The 18455-nt window shown below is 36.8% G+C and overlaps 2 protein-coding genes across 2 annotated transcripts; both read left to right on the plus strand.

The window, feature by feature from the left end:
- The first annotated feature begins 308 nt into the window (after positions 1-308).
- LOC135743384 (RIIa domain-containing protein 1) lies at positions 309-2204 on the plus strand. Its single transcript, XM_065261065.2, has 4 exons — positions 309-626; positions 825-901; positions 1003-1049; positions 1727-2204. Exons 1-4 carry the CDS (start codon positions 546-548, stop codon positions 1789-1791), a joined length of 270 nt encoding a protein of 89 aa, XP_065117137.1. The 5' UTR covers positions 309-545; the 3' UTR covers positions 1792-2204.
- Positions 2205-4503: 2299 nt separating this feature from the next.
- Positions 4504-18430, plus strand: otoa (otoancorin). The gene is made up of 28 exons (XM_065261064.2): positions 4504-4781; positions 5169-5272; positions 5390-5411; positions 5784-5820; positions 5920-6034; positions 6441-6509; positions 6771-6961; positions 7089-7240; positions 8101-8210; positions 8432-8574; positions 8678-8786; positions 9539-9754; positions 9856-10017; positions 10366-10506; positions 10588-10643; positions 10735-10855; positions 10961-11079; positions 11246-11381; positions 11699-11892; positions 12314-12404; positions 12495-12657; positions 12786-12973; positions 13130-13282; positions 13552-13694; positions 15288-15424; positions 15571-15668; positions 15800-15977; positions 17643-18430. The coding sequence occupies exons 1-28, from the start codon at positions 4727-4729 to the stop codon at positions 17732-17734; spliced, it is 3495 nt and encodes a 1164-aa protein (XP_065117136.1). The 5' UTR covers positions 4504-4726; the 3' UTR covers positions 17735-18430.
- The last annotated feature ends 25 nt before the right edge of the window (positions 18431-18455 follow it).

Consider the following 18455-nt stretch of genomic DNA (forward strand, 5'->3'; position numbering starts at 1 on the left):
TAAAGTTTTAATTAAGTCTCTTAATTCTTTAAGCTGTTAAAGAACTATAATGTCAACGCTTGGACCTGTGTTCGCATGTTAATTATCTGAGAAAGTTCATATGTGAATATAACAACTACATTTTATGCAATTTCACCACTGCTTTTAACTACAAAAATGACATTGACATTAACGTAAAAATTGCGTTTGCTGTTTTTTAAATTACCCCTTTACTTACCGAAGAAACAGCATTAAATGCCCTCTGTCTGAGTTTGATAGACATGACTTGTTGTCTTCTAATGTGTTGCCATGGACGCGTTGCTACAGTATGTGACGAATATGTGACGATCTCATCGATCTACAGAGGGTGTTCTCCGATCTACTCCAAGAGAAACGGAACTAAGCGAGAATATAACGAATAGAAGCATAGTAAATTAACAGCAATTAAGATTTTTAAGCATTATCTTTCATAACAATCCAAACAGGAAATGTGAGAAATGTGCTTAGCCAAACGGTGACGCACGTCAACATCAGGTGCCTGGAGACTGAACACACAAACTCGCGTTATGGAGGATAGCAGCGGATTAGAAAAAATGGATGTTGGTGTTTTAAACACTGAGCAGCAGGAAAAACTGCGCCAGTTTAAGGTATTTGCTTATCATGACTTTTTAGAGGAGGCACTTCTAGAACCTAAACTTGCAAATGTAACCTACAATAATAAACATAAATGTAAACGTCAGGTGGCAAAAGCTCCGATTAAAGACACGGGTGAGGCCTACCACTTACAGGCTTCCCCCTTAACTGTAAACCCAAATATTGATAACATTTAATTTTTTTTACTCTAGATCAAAACGAGGATTGCTAATGAAAAATATTTAAGATCGCATCCAGAGGTGGACATGTTATTAAGTGACTTCTTAAGGTATGTCTTTCTGCGTTGTATTCATCATAAAGATCATACCATTCAACCAACAACAATCACCCATAGGCCATGCATTCATCTGTCGTCTCTTACTTTTTTAGAAACGTGTTTATGAAAAGGCCTTCAGATATTCATGAATTTGCAGCAGGTAACTTTGAATTTAGGGTAAATCTTACTTGGAGCGGTTTTGGCTTACTTAACTGACAAACTTATTTGCACTTTTTAAAGTCCCTTAAAATTTCTAAGGAGGTTGAATATAAATAAAGTAATTCTGATAAATAAAAGAAGTCGATAACATTCACAATACAGTCTACTTTGTCATTTACACAAGTCTAATAATGGCATTTATATTATTTGGGGTGTATTAGAAAAGGTTTTCTTTTAGCATGTACTGTAAAGATAAAATTATTATTGTGCCCAAAATACTGGTAGGGAATAGAGGTATTGTAATTGAAATATTTGAGGTACATTTTTGGTTAAAAAAATAGATAGACTTTAGAGTTGTAATATGCACGCCAAAAAAATGATTTTCTTAGTATTTTTGTCTTGTTTTCAGTAGAAATATCTAAAAATTCTTAAATTAAGATGCTTTTTCTTGATAAGCAAAATTACCTTAGAAAATAAGTCGTTTATACACAAAAATATACATTTTAAGTAAATTAAACAAGAGCACTAGATTGTATCATTTAATATGTTTTTTTTATTCAAATTCAACGTTTGGTAATGTTTTTTGTCATAAATTGAAAACTGGAGATTTACAGTACATAAAGGCTATGGAAATATATATAATTAATTCTATATTGTTTATATTCTGTCTTTTTTCAGATCATTTCAGTGACCCCGGACTGGCACAGAAAATAAAAACTCTAATGAATATCCCTGATCAGTAAACATCTGTAAAAGTGCAGATTCAAACATTAAATTAAATTGCAAAATGCTAATATGTGTGCATGATATAATCTCTCTGTATACATTAAGCAGCTGTGTTTAAAAGCATCTTCAGGCCCCCTTTGTTATCATCAGCTGCAATTATTGTGTTATATAACAGGAGAGAGGTCAGTCCAGGCTTTTGATAAATGAGTCCACTGGGATGAAGAAAAAATTGAACAAGTCTTACTGTTCTTCCATATGACCAGACAGTGTTCGGGCTGACATTAGTAATTATTTCTGTTGTGGTATTCTTACTGTGTTTATTATCTTGACATATAAAAAAAAACATTAAATATAGTATCGGTACAAACAATAAAGAAAAGTGTTTAAGTTCTTCCTCTTTAAAGAAAATAAAATCAATCTAGTAAATCTGCCAGCTGTCTGGTTTGAGTTACCATGTTTAATTTACTTGTCATCCAGGAAAATGAAGCAGTGCTGTAGGGTTTGATGGAAAGTTTGGATGGATTAACAAATGTTGTATATGTTCCTCTTGTTTTCATGGATCTATAGAATTTGCATGTTGCTGATTTAGGAGTCAAATATGTAATGCTGTTTTTCACTTCTGGCTCATCAATTCAGCGTTTGCTTAAGCTAACCCGAGGGTGAAGTTTTGTGTAGGCAACATGTTACTTTTTGCGCTTAACAAGTCACACAGGGACCTGATGAGTTGCTGCTCACTCGCACAGGATCAAGATAATTGTCATCTCAACTTTGTGACTTTACTACATAAAGGTCAAGATACAACCTGCCTCTATACTTATACAGGGTATGATCTGCCACTAGGACCTATTGCAGCATGTAAGCACTAATATACCTTCACTGTACTATATTTCAAATAAAGAGCTTACCGGTAAATGCTGTGAGGTGGGCAGTGGCTTGATAACGCAGATTTTGTAAAAATCATAAAAAAAGTATCCACCCAAGGTGATTGATGCAAAAGATTTCCACCTCAAAGGACATGCATCACACATAAGCCCTTTCATTTACATGACACACCTGTACTGTATTCTCAAGGAGGGAGGGGTTGAAAGAAAAGGAGCGTGAATGATGTTCACATGAACCCAGTGTACACTTGTTCACCAGACGGCAGTGCATACTCCGAATCATCTCCAGAGCACAACATTGACAGTAAGTACATGTTTACATTGCTCATAACTGAACTGTATACTCAATAATAGCTAATGTCATTTTCTTCTTTATTGTTTTCACTACAGAATAATTATTCAAGATATTATTGATTAAAGTCACTGAAATGGTTATTAATCAAGAAGAATAAAGGCTTTAAATTGTTTTATCAGAGCTATAATATTGTTATTATTATTTTCTTTCAGCATCAGATCATTGTAATACAAATATGTCATATCTTTAACAGTACAGTACAATTGTGTCTCTTATAAAATTATAAAAAATATATATCAATTATACTTGTAGTGCAGGAAAACTGATGTCATTTGTTTATTATGAAGTTGTCTTGGAAATGTAATTAGGGAATCGGGATTAGTTCATTCATCCATAATTTAAAGCTGCGCAACATGATACTCAAAGGCAAATACAAATAAGCTAATCAAATAAAAAATCAGATCATCTGTAAAATTGTAATGATTGCCTTGTCAAGCGATCACAATGAGTGCGAGCAGTGTTTTTCTCTAGCTGTATTCTTGTGAGAGTGATCTCACGGACAGTATCCTAGCACCCATCCCAAATCCCAAAGGGAAACATCTAGGATATGATATAGGCACCGTTTCAGAATTGGTAGGCATGCCTACCAAAACCATAGTCGCAATGGAACATAAGATCTAAGTTTATATGATAACAGCACAAATATGACAGAGAAATCTCAAAACAGAAGGCTGGCGTCGTTTTGGTTTATGCATAATATACAGTCATTACTCACTGTCTGTATTTTATATAATCATATACAATATATACAGTATGTATGCTATGTGTGCGCGTGTGTAAGTACAGTATATGTACATATATACATCCATCAGCCATAACATTATGACCACATGCCTAATATTGTGTAGGTCCCACTTTTGCCACCAAAACAGCCCTGACCCATCGAGGCATGTACTCCATTAGACTTTTCTATCAGAACCAGCATTCACTTTATTTCAGCAATTTCCACTACAGTAGCTCGTCTGTTGGATCACCACACTGGCCATCCTTTGGTCCCCAAATGCATTAATGAGCCCATCACCCTGTTGCCGGTTCACTGCTTTTCCTTTCTCGGACCACTTTTGTACTGACCACTGAGAGCTGCAGTTTTGGAGATGCTCTGACCCAGTCCTCTAGCCTTCACAATCTGGCCCTTGTCAAAGTCGCTCAGATCCTTACGCTTGCCCATTTTTCCTGGGACAAATGTGAGGAACTGAGCAACTTTGACAAGGCCAAATTGTGATGGCCTCCAAAACTAGATGATCTCCAAAACTGCAGCTTTTGTGTGGTGTTCCCCGGTCTGCAGTGGTCAGTATCTATCAAAAGAAGGGAAAATGGTGAACCGGCGACAGGGTCATGGGCAGCCAAGGCTCATTGATGCACGTAGGGAGCAAAGGATGGCCTGTGTGGTTCGATCCAGCAGACGAGCCACTGTTGCTGAAATTGCTGAAAATGTATGTGTATAAGATAATTTTTATATTTGATAATGTATATTTGAATATGGATCTACAGTAAAATGTTGATACTGCCGTGTTTACATAAGGTACAGACACTATGCAAACATCACTGTCATTGAATAGAACTGTTTTGCGTATCTTCATTTTTTTGGGGGGGGGGGGGTGGATTTGTCTGGACTGTCCTTAAAAAAAAAATTACCTGTGGGTGTCTGATAACATCATTACTTCTATATTTATATTTTGCCTCCACAGAGTATCATTTGGAGAGAGACAATAAGAAATGATGTCTTTATGGGGTATTCTTATCCTCTGCTTTCTAGCGCAGTGGGATGCAGGTAAACTGATCTTATCTTTGGTATTAAACACATAACAACATGACTCAAATACAATATGCAAATCAAAACAACTTTGAAAGTATTGAATCTTACTTTCACATCATTTACATTTACGCATTTGGCAGACAGATTTATTCAAAGCAACTCCCTAACAAGAAATTTTGTCTATCAGTGAAACTCATAGCTGGACTATATTGGGTCTATAGTTAGCCGTCATTTTACTCTCTTGGTTTTTGCTTGCTGGGTAGCTAAACTGGGATAAAAACTCATGAACTTTTACCACAGGATCTTTTTACTCACATAAGAACAATGCACTGAAAAACAAAAACGATATTTTTACTTAACTATTTTAGTATAAACTTTCTGTGCCATTTTTTTTTTTTAAAGTAATGTCAGAGGATATGATGCCACCAGACATACAGAACCGTAACCAGTCAACAGTGTGCTTCCCAAGACTGCCCCTGGACTTCAAGGAAATGGCCAAAAAACTGGTAAATCAACACCATAATGATGCCGTTGTGCCATCAGAAAATCTTTTGAAAAAACTAAGAATCAATAAACCAACCAAACATGCATTCATATAATTTCTGAATCTTTTTTTCTGACAGATGCTTGCATGCTCCAAGAAAGGTAAATGTCTGGAATTAAAAAGACTCATTGTTATATGAACACTCATTGTTTTTACACAAAAAATGTAGCCTGTGAGATTATATCACATGAGCCAGATGCAAATACAAAAGTTCCAGGCAAACATGTTGGGTATATTTGCATGATGTCTAAAAAAAGATATATCTGGTATATCACTATCATACATTAAACAATTTGCATTCATGTTCTGGTATTTTAATATGTAACATATCTAAGAAATCTATGTCACGTTATAATTACTGTGTAGATGCTTTGTTTTTTACAATGCCGTAAAAATGCATTTGTTTCCAGTCACAATAGACAAAAACGAATGTATTGTGTATGTTATTGAGTCATGTGGTTGCATTGTTTCAGGTTACAGAGTGCCTATAATAGATTTTTCACAGAACAGGTAATTTGTCACTGAACTTATTCGAGCAAACATATAGCAGATATATGATCACATTTCATTATATATGACACTTACATATATTCTCTTTTATTTACTCAGCTCTTACACACTAAGAGAGAACTTGACCATGGGAAACCCTTTCTTTGCTTTCGCTGAACTTCTCTCATCACTATCTCCACCCGTCTTGAAGCCCAATGCCACAACAGAAGACAGGGTACCACACTCTAAAAACAAACTGTGCTAAATATCACTAAAAGTGGTTAATTGGCTTGTAATCATATGGGAACCATTTTAAGTGCCATATAGCACCTGTGTAGAACCTATATAGGGCTATTGGGCTATATAGAACCATATATGGTGCTATATTGGTGCAGCCCCGTATGATTCTTCATAGGTGCTTTTTAGGTGCTATATAGCACTAAAAATGGTTCCCCCACAAGCTTTTAGTGCTATTTAGCACCATTTTTTTTTTAGAGTGGAGTCTGGGTTTGGTTTGTAGTATTGGTTTGCATATTACAGACTTGGTGGTACACAAGAAGGCACCCACTTCAGTTAACCATTTTCTTGTTCTGTCTTTCTTTAATGTTGTTCCTTCGTGATGGGAACTACCCAAAATTCAGAAAATTGCAGAGAAGATGCGCAACTGCAGCAGCTTGGGCCAAATGATTGAGCTCATGAGGAATACTACGGTATTGTAACCGGTTAACTGCCTAGAGTTAGTCATCTAATTTTTGTCTTTAAAAATGGTCATATCTTTTTAAAGTCAGTTTTATAAAGGTAAATGTGCTCTAATTTAAAGCTGAAAAGTAACGTATTGATAGTTTTGTCAGATTTCTTCTTTGGACACAGTCTTAATGTAGTGGTTATGTTTACGTATTTAACTGGCCACTAGAGTGATTTGGTGTGTTATTTTTCACTCTCTTCTTTTTTTAACATTTACACCAAATCAGGACGTCAATCTCTGTTTTATGCGGGCATTTCTGTCTCCTCTTGCCTGGACGGTCATCACACAGAACGGAACAGACCTCGACCAAAACAATCTTATGAAGCTGTTATGGGCAGCCAAACCCTTCTTAGAAACAATGCCTCCATCTAACTTTGTCCTGCCACCGATTTCACAGAGCTCTCAACTGGGTGCAATGTGAGTTTATTTCTTTTGGAAACTTTGGTTTAGTTTGGTCTTTTTCCATGGAGTGACTAAATATGGTAATATTGTTTAAAAAATCTGCTTTTGTTTGAACATTTGTTTGTCTTTTCTCATGCTCAAGGATGAAGATGTTTGGTGACATGTTTAACGGTCTTTCTGATGACCAGAGGAATGAGATTATTGGGTGGATGAAGGAGAGGGTTGGAGAGAGTAAATTTAACTGCATCTCCAACCTCCCGCCTCAAAAACCACCGAATGGCACAGGTCCCACCCGTAAGTTCTGATCATCCATAATACTTAAACATCCTAACAAATCAGAATTTGAACTTTCATGTAAAAGCACTCAATTATACAGAGCTTATAAATTCATTAGGTTTTTTTTTAAAACATATGATTTATGAAGTGAAATCCACATTGCCAGTGGCAGGAGATTTCTGGCGAAGGAGGATGAGTAGGTTGAGCGATGAAGAGAATGAACATTGAGGTTGAGCAAACAAAGCCTAGTGTTTAGTTGTAAATTATTAGTTATCATGTACCTTAGTTAGTAAAATGGCAAGAGAGAGAACTAAATAACACATAAATAACAAAATAGCTTTTTTTCACACTTAAAAAAAAGTTAAATTAGTACAGCTTTGGACCTATAGAGTTCATATTAGTACCTCAGAGATACATATTGGTATCTAATTTATACATACATGTGCCTAATGGTACATATTAGGATCTTTTTAAAAGTGGTAACTTCCCTAGTGGTATTTATTTGACAAATTTTCTAAAAGTGCAGGAGCCTGGAGTGAGACAGGGTTGTTGCTTAAACTCAAATTGTTAAATACTTACATCAATGAACTGGAAACCAGTCTGGGGCAATCCACAATGCCTGGTCTCACCCTACATGATTCAAAAATCAAATGTCTATGTAGATGGTCTGGGCTTACATCAGAACCTGAACCTGCTAAAACAATACTGTCAGACCTGAGCCCTTCAGTCATCCTTAATAAAACCAAAATTTTGACATTCTAGAAAAGCCCCAGTTCCACGTTTGAACAGTGTCAAGATGTGTGGATCGCTGCTGGTGTTTTCATACAAACATTCAAAGTCTGTCATGATGAACTCAACATCTGTATATCTTTTTGTAGCGCCATGTCCTCCCAAAATCCAGTGGCTTAATTCTGATGTGTTGCCAATGATGGGACCTTTCCTTTCCCGAATGCCTTTAGAGGAAGTAAACAGCATTCCTAAAGAAGCGGTCAGTTTCTGTCAAAATATATGCAAATCAGTATGATGTCACTTGTGTCTTGCGTCTGTGAAATTCAGGCTATAATTATTAAATTCAGTTGCAGTCAATATTAAAGACATCAAGGTTATATTTCACATTATGTAGGATGATTTTATTTATAAAACAATATAGAGCAACCTGTAGCCATACATACTACAATACAGTAACTATAAAATCTGTTTATTCCTCAGCTGTGTGCTTTTTTTAGCAGTCCAAATTTCTCTCTTTCGTTTCGTAATGTTGGTGGAATACAGCCCTCCCTGGGTCGAGCACTTTTACAACGACTGAAACAAGAGTGTTCAAGTGCCGACAGTTTTCCTCAACAAGTGGAGAGGTAGGACCTCTATATGTGATGTCAAAGTTATTTAATTCACGTACAAGTGAGAATATATTCAAGACATTTTAACTTCTGTTTTATTCACTCCTTGTTTTCACAGGTTGGGCTCTCTGGCCTGTTACTTTGATGGTTTCCAGTCTTTGAATGCGAATCTCAGTAAAAAATTACTCTCTCAGCTTGACACATGTGACAACTCTGATATAGCCAAGGTCAGGACTGCATTTTTATTCACTCACTGCTTCTCCCAAATATTCTTAGCAGAAGCTGGGAGTTGTAGTTAGCCTAATGAAGAAATGGATTTTGCTGATTTCACAATGTAATTAAATTGAGCTAATGTGATGATAAAGGATGGGGACTTGTTGGTGATTAGTTGTCACGTGTTACTATTGGGACTATTTCTATATTGTTAACTTTTTTTCTGACATTACTTTTAGCTTTTTTCACAAAAACATTCTAACATGGCCAACACATGCTGTTGGTAGTAGCCTACTGTAATGTTTTGCAAAAGAACATTTTTAATCTTTTTTTAATTTTGTCATGTTTTCGTTTGGTCTTCTTGCATTTTTGAGTAACATGTATAGTTAAAGGGACACTCCACTTTTTTGAAAATATGCTCATTTTCCAGCTCCCCTAGAGTTAAAACATTTGAATTTTACCGTTTTGGAATCCATTAAGCTGATCTCCGGGTCTAGCAGTAGCATTTTTAGCATAGCTTAGCATAATCCATTGAATCTGATTAGACCATTAGCATCGCGCTAAAAATAACCAAAGAGTTTCAATATTTTTCCTATTTAAAACTTGACTCTTCTGTAGTTACATCGTGGCTAGGAGCTATACTCTCATTCTGGCGTAATAATCAAGGACCGCGTGTGTACCTTTAATATAATGATAAGAAAAGCCAATTGTATATAGTTAATCCACTGATCACATTTGTATCATTCCCTCATATCTCCTGTCTCAGGTAAAGTCACAGTTAGTACAGAATATTATTCAGAACGCTCCTCCCTCTCGTGAGATATTACAGTCTCTAGGCTCCGCCGTGTCTGTTCTTACGCCATCCAAACTGTCTGGTTTCACTCCTGATGACCTCAAGAACACCCTTGCCAATTTGAGTCAGGCCAATTGGAATCCAGCTCAAGCCAAAACTCTGGCTAAGAAGCTGCTGGATGAGACAAAGGTTTGATCTTTTGCAGTGCACATCATTGCATCCTTGTGTTTCTTGTTTTCTTCATGTTCTATTATTTTCACACACAAAAAAAAAAATGTTTTCTTTTGTAGAATATAAGCAGTGAGAAGCTGCTGTCTCTAGGTTCGGTTGTGAGAGGGGTCAGTAGTGACGTCCTCAGAAATGCAAAAGCACAAGGTCTGCTGGGAAACGAAGCTCTGAAAAACATTAGTGAGAAGATGTCGTCCCTACAGAAAAGAGCTCTACTGGAGGCGGTAAGAATCCCTTCAGTTTGTTAAAAAAATTGTCTATTTATTTACAAAACATGTCATGAATAAAGAGTTTGACTAAAAAATTGTTGCTGCCTTACTTTTTAAGTTGAACTTTATTATACTTAAAAATTTAAGGCAACATAATTTGTGTGACCTTTTAATAATATAAACACATTTTTGCACCTACATGCAAAAAGATAAGGGTTGATAGTAATTGATTGTTTAGAGTTGGGTGAAAAAGGGGCGAACCCAACGACTGGGTTTGTCGCTTTTTGATCCAACCAAATGTTAAAAATAAATCAGAGTTTTTTTAGATTGTGATTATGCTCAGTTTTGCATCACATTTTTCAGTTTCGTCATGATGTGAACGCATCTGAACTGGTAAAGGAGGTTCCAGATTCCCTACTTCGCTCTTTGTCTCTCTCCACACTGGATAAGGCCAACCTGACCTCTGTGGATCAGCTGGATGGTCACAGCTGGACTCGTGCTCAAGTAAACACGCAAAACAGAAACACTAACATCCATTATATTATTTTTATTTTTAATACTTATTCCTTTTTTATCGCATTGTAGTCTGCATTCCTTGTAAAGAAGATTTTGGGTAATAAGCTCAACCTTACCGCATTACGGTGAGACTTTTTTGTTATCACATCATCTTGCTGTGATATTACAATTTACAAAGTTGGTCTCACAAATGTCTGCTTGCTTATCTAACAACAGAAAGCTGGGTCAGGCTGTACAGGGTGTTTCTTGTGAAATGATTGAAAAAATCAATCGAACCGATGCTTTGGAAATGGTACAAGTGCTTGATGAATCTTTTGATTGGCTGTCCAGGGTACAGGTATGCAATCCCACATAAGTTCATTGTTTCACTTGTACACACAAACATTCTTTCACAGCTCTGTCATGTTTTCCATCATCAAATCGTGTTTCATTTCATTATCAGATACGTTGTGCTGCTCAAAAACTCTTCGCAAGTCTGGAAGAACAGAGACCAGGATATTTCAATGAAATTACTAAGTCTGAACTCCAGGCCATTCCAGCCATACTACTCATCCAACTACCGTAAATGCAAAACAGTGATGATATCAGACAGATATTGCTTAAATTTAACAGATTCTATATAGACTCATATTGCAACTATTGTTTATTGCTTAGGTTAAAACATATGCTAAAAGATGATATTTTTGTCTGTTCTTTCCCACACAATGTCCTGCCATGGTACATTTAGAGTGGAGAAGATCCAAAACCTGTCTGATTCAGTCTGTACTACGTTCCTGGAAAAGATGAGACAAGCAAACTTGTCCTCTCTACCAAATAATGCACCGTCACGCTTGGCACTTACCAGAAGAGCCATCAAATGCCTAGTAATATCTGCCCACAAACCCTTCTTTCTTGCAAAGATACATTTTTTTGTGTAACACACTGATGCAAATTTGAAGATGCTTACATGCAAACACATGCACAGCGACTAATATTGCTAGGAAAAATAAGTCAAACCAGTTTAAAGAGGTCATGCCGGTATAGCTCCTTTTTTGAGAAGGTATTTACCAGAAAATGATTATCTACTGGGTTAATGTCTTCCAGAAACCTACACACTGGTAGTCCAGCTGATAACCACTTTTTACAATCAAAAGGCACGGAGAATTTTTGAGCAAACACTGATCTTTATACTGTGTTGCAGGGGCCGAATGTACCTGATCTCTCTGCAGCAGCCATCCTGAGTCTGGGCCCACTGGTGTGTGAGTTAGAGCCTGCCTGGATCTCCTCTTTGAATCCCAAGGCTTTAAATGAGACCCTGCAGGCTTTAGCCTCATGTCAACAAATCCCACAACAGAACAGAGAGCAACTGTTCGGACTGCTTACAAAGACCTATGGGTAACAGTGTGCAAACTCTCTGTGCAAAGGGATTGTCCACCCAAAATTGAACACTATATGTCATCATTACTCACCCTCATTTTGTTTAATCTGTAAAACAAAATATTATATTTTGATAAATGATTGTAATCACACAGTTGACGGTACGCACTGAGTATAGAAACCCATGGGGTGAGTAAATGATGACAGAATTTTCATTTTTGGGTGAACTATCCCTTTAAATCTAATTCAGACAAAAATGTCATTTTTACTGTTGACTTTGTCGTGCAAAAATGTATTGTAAGACAGAACAGCTTTATACTAAACTTTATTTTAAACATTATTATTTAAGGTATAATACGTTTTTTTTTAAATGCTGGAATTAAATATTAGACATGCTACTTATATAGCTATGAATAATATAACATTTGTCTTCATCAAGGGACCCTTCCAACTGGTCAGAGGATGACATGAGAACATTGGGACCTCTTCTGTTACTCAATGACAATGCTGTTAGAAGCCTGCCTTTCAAAGTAAAAAGCAACAATGCTGTTGACTAATCAAAAATGTTGTTTGTCAAAAAAAATTGTCCTTTTTATCCAACCTATTTATCTGTCCTGCAGAGCTGGTTAGTGTCAAGTCTATCAGATCTGATGAACAGTTTGCCCATCCAGCCCATGGGTTCCCCGAAGGAATTTAGAAATTGGTTTGATATCTCTGCCCTTCGCCGCAAACTTTTCGAGCTCAAAACGGCCAGCCCGCCACAGAGTCGCAGAAAAAGAGGAGGTGTGTGTGTGCCAAAGGGGTTATAAGAGAAGAGAAGCAAACATTATGTGAAACAGACATGTCTCACTATTACATAAAACAAAGATCACAATGTAAATGAAATCTGACATTTGTCATGTCTTTTACAGTGATCTCCGCTTTATCCGTGCCTACGCTTGCAGTCATTGAGGACTTAGGACCGGGGAATGTGTATTGGACTGCTGTCCAGTTGTCTAATATGACTACACAGACCTTCAGAGAAGCTCTGCCAATACTAGGAGGGATAGCCAATTACACTGCAGAACAGTTGTCTGTATTTAGAGCAAAAGCTTTGGAGGTACTGCACACATACTTTGGGAATGCTAAAGCTTATGATGAATAAAAAATAAAACAGGTTATCCTATAAATGTACAACAGCAAAATCTATGATTATTCACAAAAGACTTTCTAGTGCCTAAAAAATTGTAAAGACAACGGCTATTGTGTGTGACAGGTATGGGGCAGTGTGTCCATGTTGAATGACTCCCAAATAGGTGAGCTGGGCTGCATCTCCCAGAGCTTCAGTTCTGAAGAGTTTTGCAACGTCAGCATCTCCACCCTGGACACACTGGAGCTATTAAACACCTGCAACTTTACTCAACCTCAGGTGATACAGATACATACATACACATTCACGAATACTGATTTTAATATATACAGTAACACTGCTGTGTCATTACGCAGACCAAATATTTTCAGTAGGAAAAATAATTTTAAAAGATTTTGAATGTGACCAACTTTAATGTAACTTTTTTTAAATTACTGTACTTTAATTCCTCACAGCCTTATTTTCATTTACACACAAATTTAACATGGTGTCTCATAAAAGCTCACTTTGAAAAGACAAACAAATATAAAAAATTCTGAATCTTGCAGAGGGCTGGAGTCTGGCAGGCCTTTCAAAAGGGGACTGGAAAAAATGTGACCGATCTAGGGGAAATCTCATTGGTGGGACTCGGACAGTTTATATGTGGACTAAAACCTGCCCTGATCGACCAGCTCAACTCCACCGCTTTCAGGTTACACAACATTATCCCTGTCAGAAAATAAGGTACAAAAGCTGTCACTGGTCAAAAAGTACATCTTTGTACCTAAAGGGTGCATACCTTAAATATATATATATATATATATATATATATATATATATATATATATATATATATATATATATATATATATATATATATATATATATATATATATATATATATATATATATATATGTGTGTGTATATATATATATATATGTGTGTGTATATATATATATATATATACCTTAAAGGTACATATCTGTACCTAAATATTAGGACATTTTTAAAGGGTTATGTGAAAGTGACAGCTTTTGTACCTTTTTCTGACAGTGTATTGAAAATATCCTTATATACTTAAATCAGGGTTCCCACTCGAAGCCAAATATAAAATTCTTTGACTTTGACTTAAACGCTGAATTTTTATGACCCATGTCTGAGATCCCGTGAGCCTGATAATGTAGTGTACACTGTGAGTTAATAAAAATGTTGCTTAAATGCGTGAAATGCCGTAGCACCTTGTGACTAGGGCTGCACGATAAATCGCATGTGTTTGTCACGTGCATCACGTCAGTAATGCCGGTTCCTTGAGTAGTAGTAAATCGCCATCAGCTGTTTTCAGATGGAGCAGTTTAACTACACAGAGCCGTAGTTCACTGACAATCGGGGCAATTTCGCATTAATTATCGTGGACGTATCGCTTGCGATATGTATGCGATATGGCCCAGCTTGTCAGGGAACTACGGCTCTGTGCAGTTAATGTCGCGCCATCTGAAAGCAGCTGTTGGCGATTTAATACTAATCAAGGAACCGGCATTACTGACGTGATGCGCATGGTATCGCATGCGATTTATCGTGCAGCCCTACTCGTGACTGCTCTTCCAAGGGGCGCAAATTCAAAATATCTGTTTGGAGTGTCATGCGTGTTGCTCGTGTTTTAAAAATTTTTGTTTGTTGCGTCATGTGAACCATGTGCATCACGTGTTTTGTCAAAATAAGTGCCTGCTGCACATTCAACAAAACCAGTTATGATAAAAGAGACGCCCACGTTATCACAAAATACACGCAAGACACTCCCTTAACAGTAAACTCCGATTACGCATGAGATTATCAGAGTATTTGGCAAACGCAAGCGTCTCTTTTATCATAAACCCTTTCGACGCATCTGCAGCAGGCACTTATTTTGACAAGACACGTGATGCACACAGGATCGCTCGACGTGCAGAACACATATTTTGAATAATGAACCACACACATGACAGGCCAAAAAAATGCCAACAAGCGGCTGTTTAGATTGTTGTCTCACTAGAAATCAGTAGAGATTTGGACATCAGGTCAAAACTTGATAAATGCAAACTAATTGATAAACTAGCGACAAAAAAGAACATTAAAGAAAAAGACTAAAATAATATAATTCCCTGACTTTCAATGTCTGGAATAGACCTTTTAAAATTCAACGATATTCCAGAAATTCCATGACCCGTGGGAACCCAGTTTACTGATTATTAAAGTATATCTATGTGTCACAAAAATAACAATGCTAATCATATTAATAGCAGTCATTGTGATATGTGTTTGACACAGGGAGGCAGTGGAAGTGGTGGGTCGTGCTCCTTGTCCTCTGAACATTATAGAGCGTCTGAAGGAAAAGGCAGTGGCTGTATTTGGAAAGCCAGAAACCTGGACCGAAGCTCAAGCTGGCATAATGGGCAACATCATTGGTTTGTATTGTACAGAAATGTTATATTTGGCCGTATATAAAAAACATCTGTAATACCGGTGCTTGTTGATGTTAAAATATGATATAGAGTACATGGTTTTAACTAATGCAATTTTCTAATTTCATTGTCTCTCTCTCTCTCTCTAGCTGGTTTAAGCGCTGCTGAATTCGGAAGCCTAAGTTCTACTGCCCTGCCATTCATTCAATCATTTGCCATTCCGCTCATAACCCCTGATCGCTTGGCTGTGAGTTTACTTTCATTTTTGCAATTTCACACTTCACGTTGGGCAGACTTTCATATTTAGGTTCTGTTTTAATCTAATGTTGGATCCTAATGTCTGACAAAGTCAAAGTTGATCTTTTAATTTGTGCTCAGATGCTGTCAGCCAACCAGCTAAAGGCTCTGGGTCCTGATAATGCTGCTATGATAACAGATGCTCAGCGGGGAGGACTGAGGCCCGAGCAAAATACTGCACTGGATGAGGCCATAGGTGTGCCAGCCCAACGTGACAGTGGTAGCACTGTCCCTCCGGCCCCACAGCCGCAGACAGGAGGTAGGTCACAAGGAAACTGATAATATGAACTTTTCTGAGGAATTAGACTTAAAGGAGCCATTAAATGCAAAACGGTTTTTCCCTATAGGCATAGATAAATGATAAAGAGTTCTGTACATGGTACATCTGTACATAACATATCGTGAGCCTCAAACACAATTGTTTCCTCTTTCTTATGTAAACCTTATGCATGCAAAAGACTGGGCTATTTTTCAGCAATCTCATCATAACACAGACTGTGACGTTACAGTCGAGATGTACGCCCCAAACATTCAATTACAATTAATTACAATGTTGTTACAATGCTATAAACATTTAAGTTTTAAACTGCTGAGTTAAGGGGGTCGCACACCAGACGTCGCATCTAGGACAACTCGGAGGTACACCGGAAGTGCATATTAAATAGTAAGGGCTTAGTCAGATAGCGTCTACTTCAAAATGCAAAATATAAATTAGCAGCCAATGTTAATCGCTAACAATTTGGGACAAATATGATGTTATATAATGTTAAAATACGTGAGTGGCACGAGAGGGATTTGAGCAGTGTCCTGAGTCACAGCGGACAGACGGCACCAGGCGGCACTTGTGTGCATACACTCCTAGAAAACAACGTGTTCTGTTTTTTTAGAACGGCGCGGCGCTGAGCTGCGCATCCGGTGTGCGACCCCCTGTAAAAGGTAATTGGCAATAACAGCCCATTTCATTCTAAAGACAAATCTAAGGGGCTGGACACACCAAAGCTTTTACGCCCGCGGCCGGCGCATGTTTTCAATTGTTTCCAATGGAAGCTCTGCGTTTTTCAAATAAACCAGCAGCTAGCGGTTCTCTTCCGTGCTAAAAACCGGTGCATGGCGGTTTTTCCACGCTCAGCGCTGAGCACCGAGAGTTGAAAAATTTTCAACTTTGGATGAAAGCTCCGCTCATCAATGTCAGTTCTCACGCGGCCGTCCAATCACAGTGGAGGAGGGGCGGGACATGTATCACAGCAACCAACTGTCTCACAGCTGACGTGTCAGAGCTACCAAAGCGCATAGACAGTAAAAAAGCGCTTAGCTGAAGAAAGCTGGCACTCAGCTGAGAAACAGCTGGCATTCAGCGTTGTCCAGGTGTTTTCAGCCGCGTTTAAAAGTTTTGGTGTACACAACCCCTTAGGGTTTTAAATGGACATGTGAAACAGTTTCTGGATAATTTTACATTCTATGTAGTTATCTAAGAACAATTTAACATATTGTATTAATGCATTCTTTGGCACCTTTAAATGTTGTTGTCATAACTGCTAAACAAAGGCATTGCTAACTTTGAAGTGAACTGGCTGTGATCTTAACTTTAAGTAATTCAGAAGTCGGCCAAAATTGTAACTTTGGTTTGATCAACGATGCGAGTTTAAGGTGGGACATCTGTTTTGATGACCAATTTGGGAAACCTGTTTAATATTAAAACAGATTAAGAAAGTATTGAGTTTAAAGTACACAGTAAAAAAGTTTGCATTGTTAAATGTTTTTAATTTGAATTAACTAAAATTTATAAGGCAACGAAGTAACTTACTTTACGTTGAACCAACATATAATTCAACTACAAAATGACACTGTCAAAAAGATAATAAAATGTAAATAATTTTAAACTTAGTCTGAAAGTACCGCAAGCATGTTTCTATTTCTCTTCCAGGGGTACCAGCGATGGACAGCATGGCAGGATATATGGTCCTGATGCAAGTGATCATGCTGATGTTGTGTGGATTTTTTGGTTTAGGAGATTAAGGGATGAATGCCATAGGATGACATGTGTCAATCTGATGACAATGACTGATTCACACCTTGATCAATCCGTAAACAATTAGATTAGTACTTGATCATTTAAAAAAAAATTGCTATATTTTAAAATACTTATTTCTTGTTATTATTTGTTGATAAAATAGTAGATTAGATAGAAGCTGAAGATAGTAATGTAAAACAGTAGTTAAATAAAACTGGGGTGTGGTCTATCCTTAATTCTGTATGTTTATTTTCAGAAAGAACCTTTATTTTGTTATATTGCTATTTAAAGTTTTCAAAAAAAGATTATTAAAATAATAAAAGATATGTAACAATATGTATAATTCATTAAAATATAAAGTGTATTTTTTTTGTGGGTTACAAACTGATATCTATTTTAAATTTTTGTCAACTTTAGCAACTCTTTGCTGTTATAAGTTTGTTTTAAGGGCTGTGTTCTTTGCTAACAATTAAAATGACAGAAACATGAATATAATAAAGGACTGTCTCTAAATAGAAAGTGTGAGATTTGAATATTCAAACCAGAAGAAGACAAAACTCATATGTTTTGTTCTGATGGTCATGCAGGTGAATAGGCAAAATGTTTCTTAAAATAGATCTGAAATGTTACATAGCCATTATATAGTAAAGTATATAGTATATAAATATCTTCAGTTAAAATTAAAACACACAATCATCATCAAAGTAAAACATTTTCTTGCAATTT

The sequence above is a fragment of the Paramisgurnus dabryanus genome, chromosome 13 (assembly GCF_030506205.2).
Source record: "Paramisgurnus dabryanus chromosome 13, PD_genome_1.1, whole genome shotgun sequence".
Lineage (NCBI taxonomy): Eukaryota > Metazoa > Chordata > Actinopteri > Cypriniformes > Cobitidae > Paramisgurnus > Paramisgurnus dabryanus.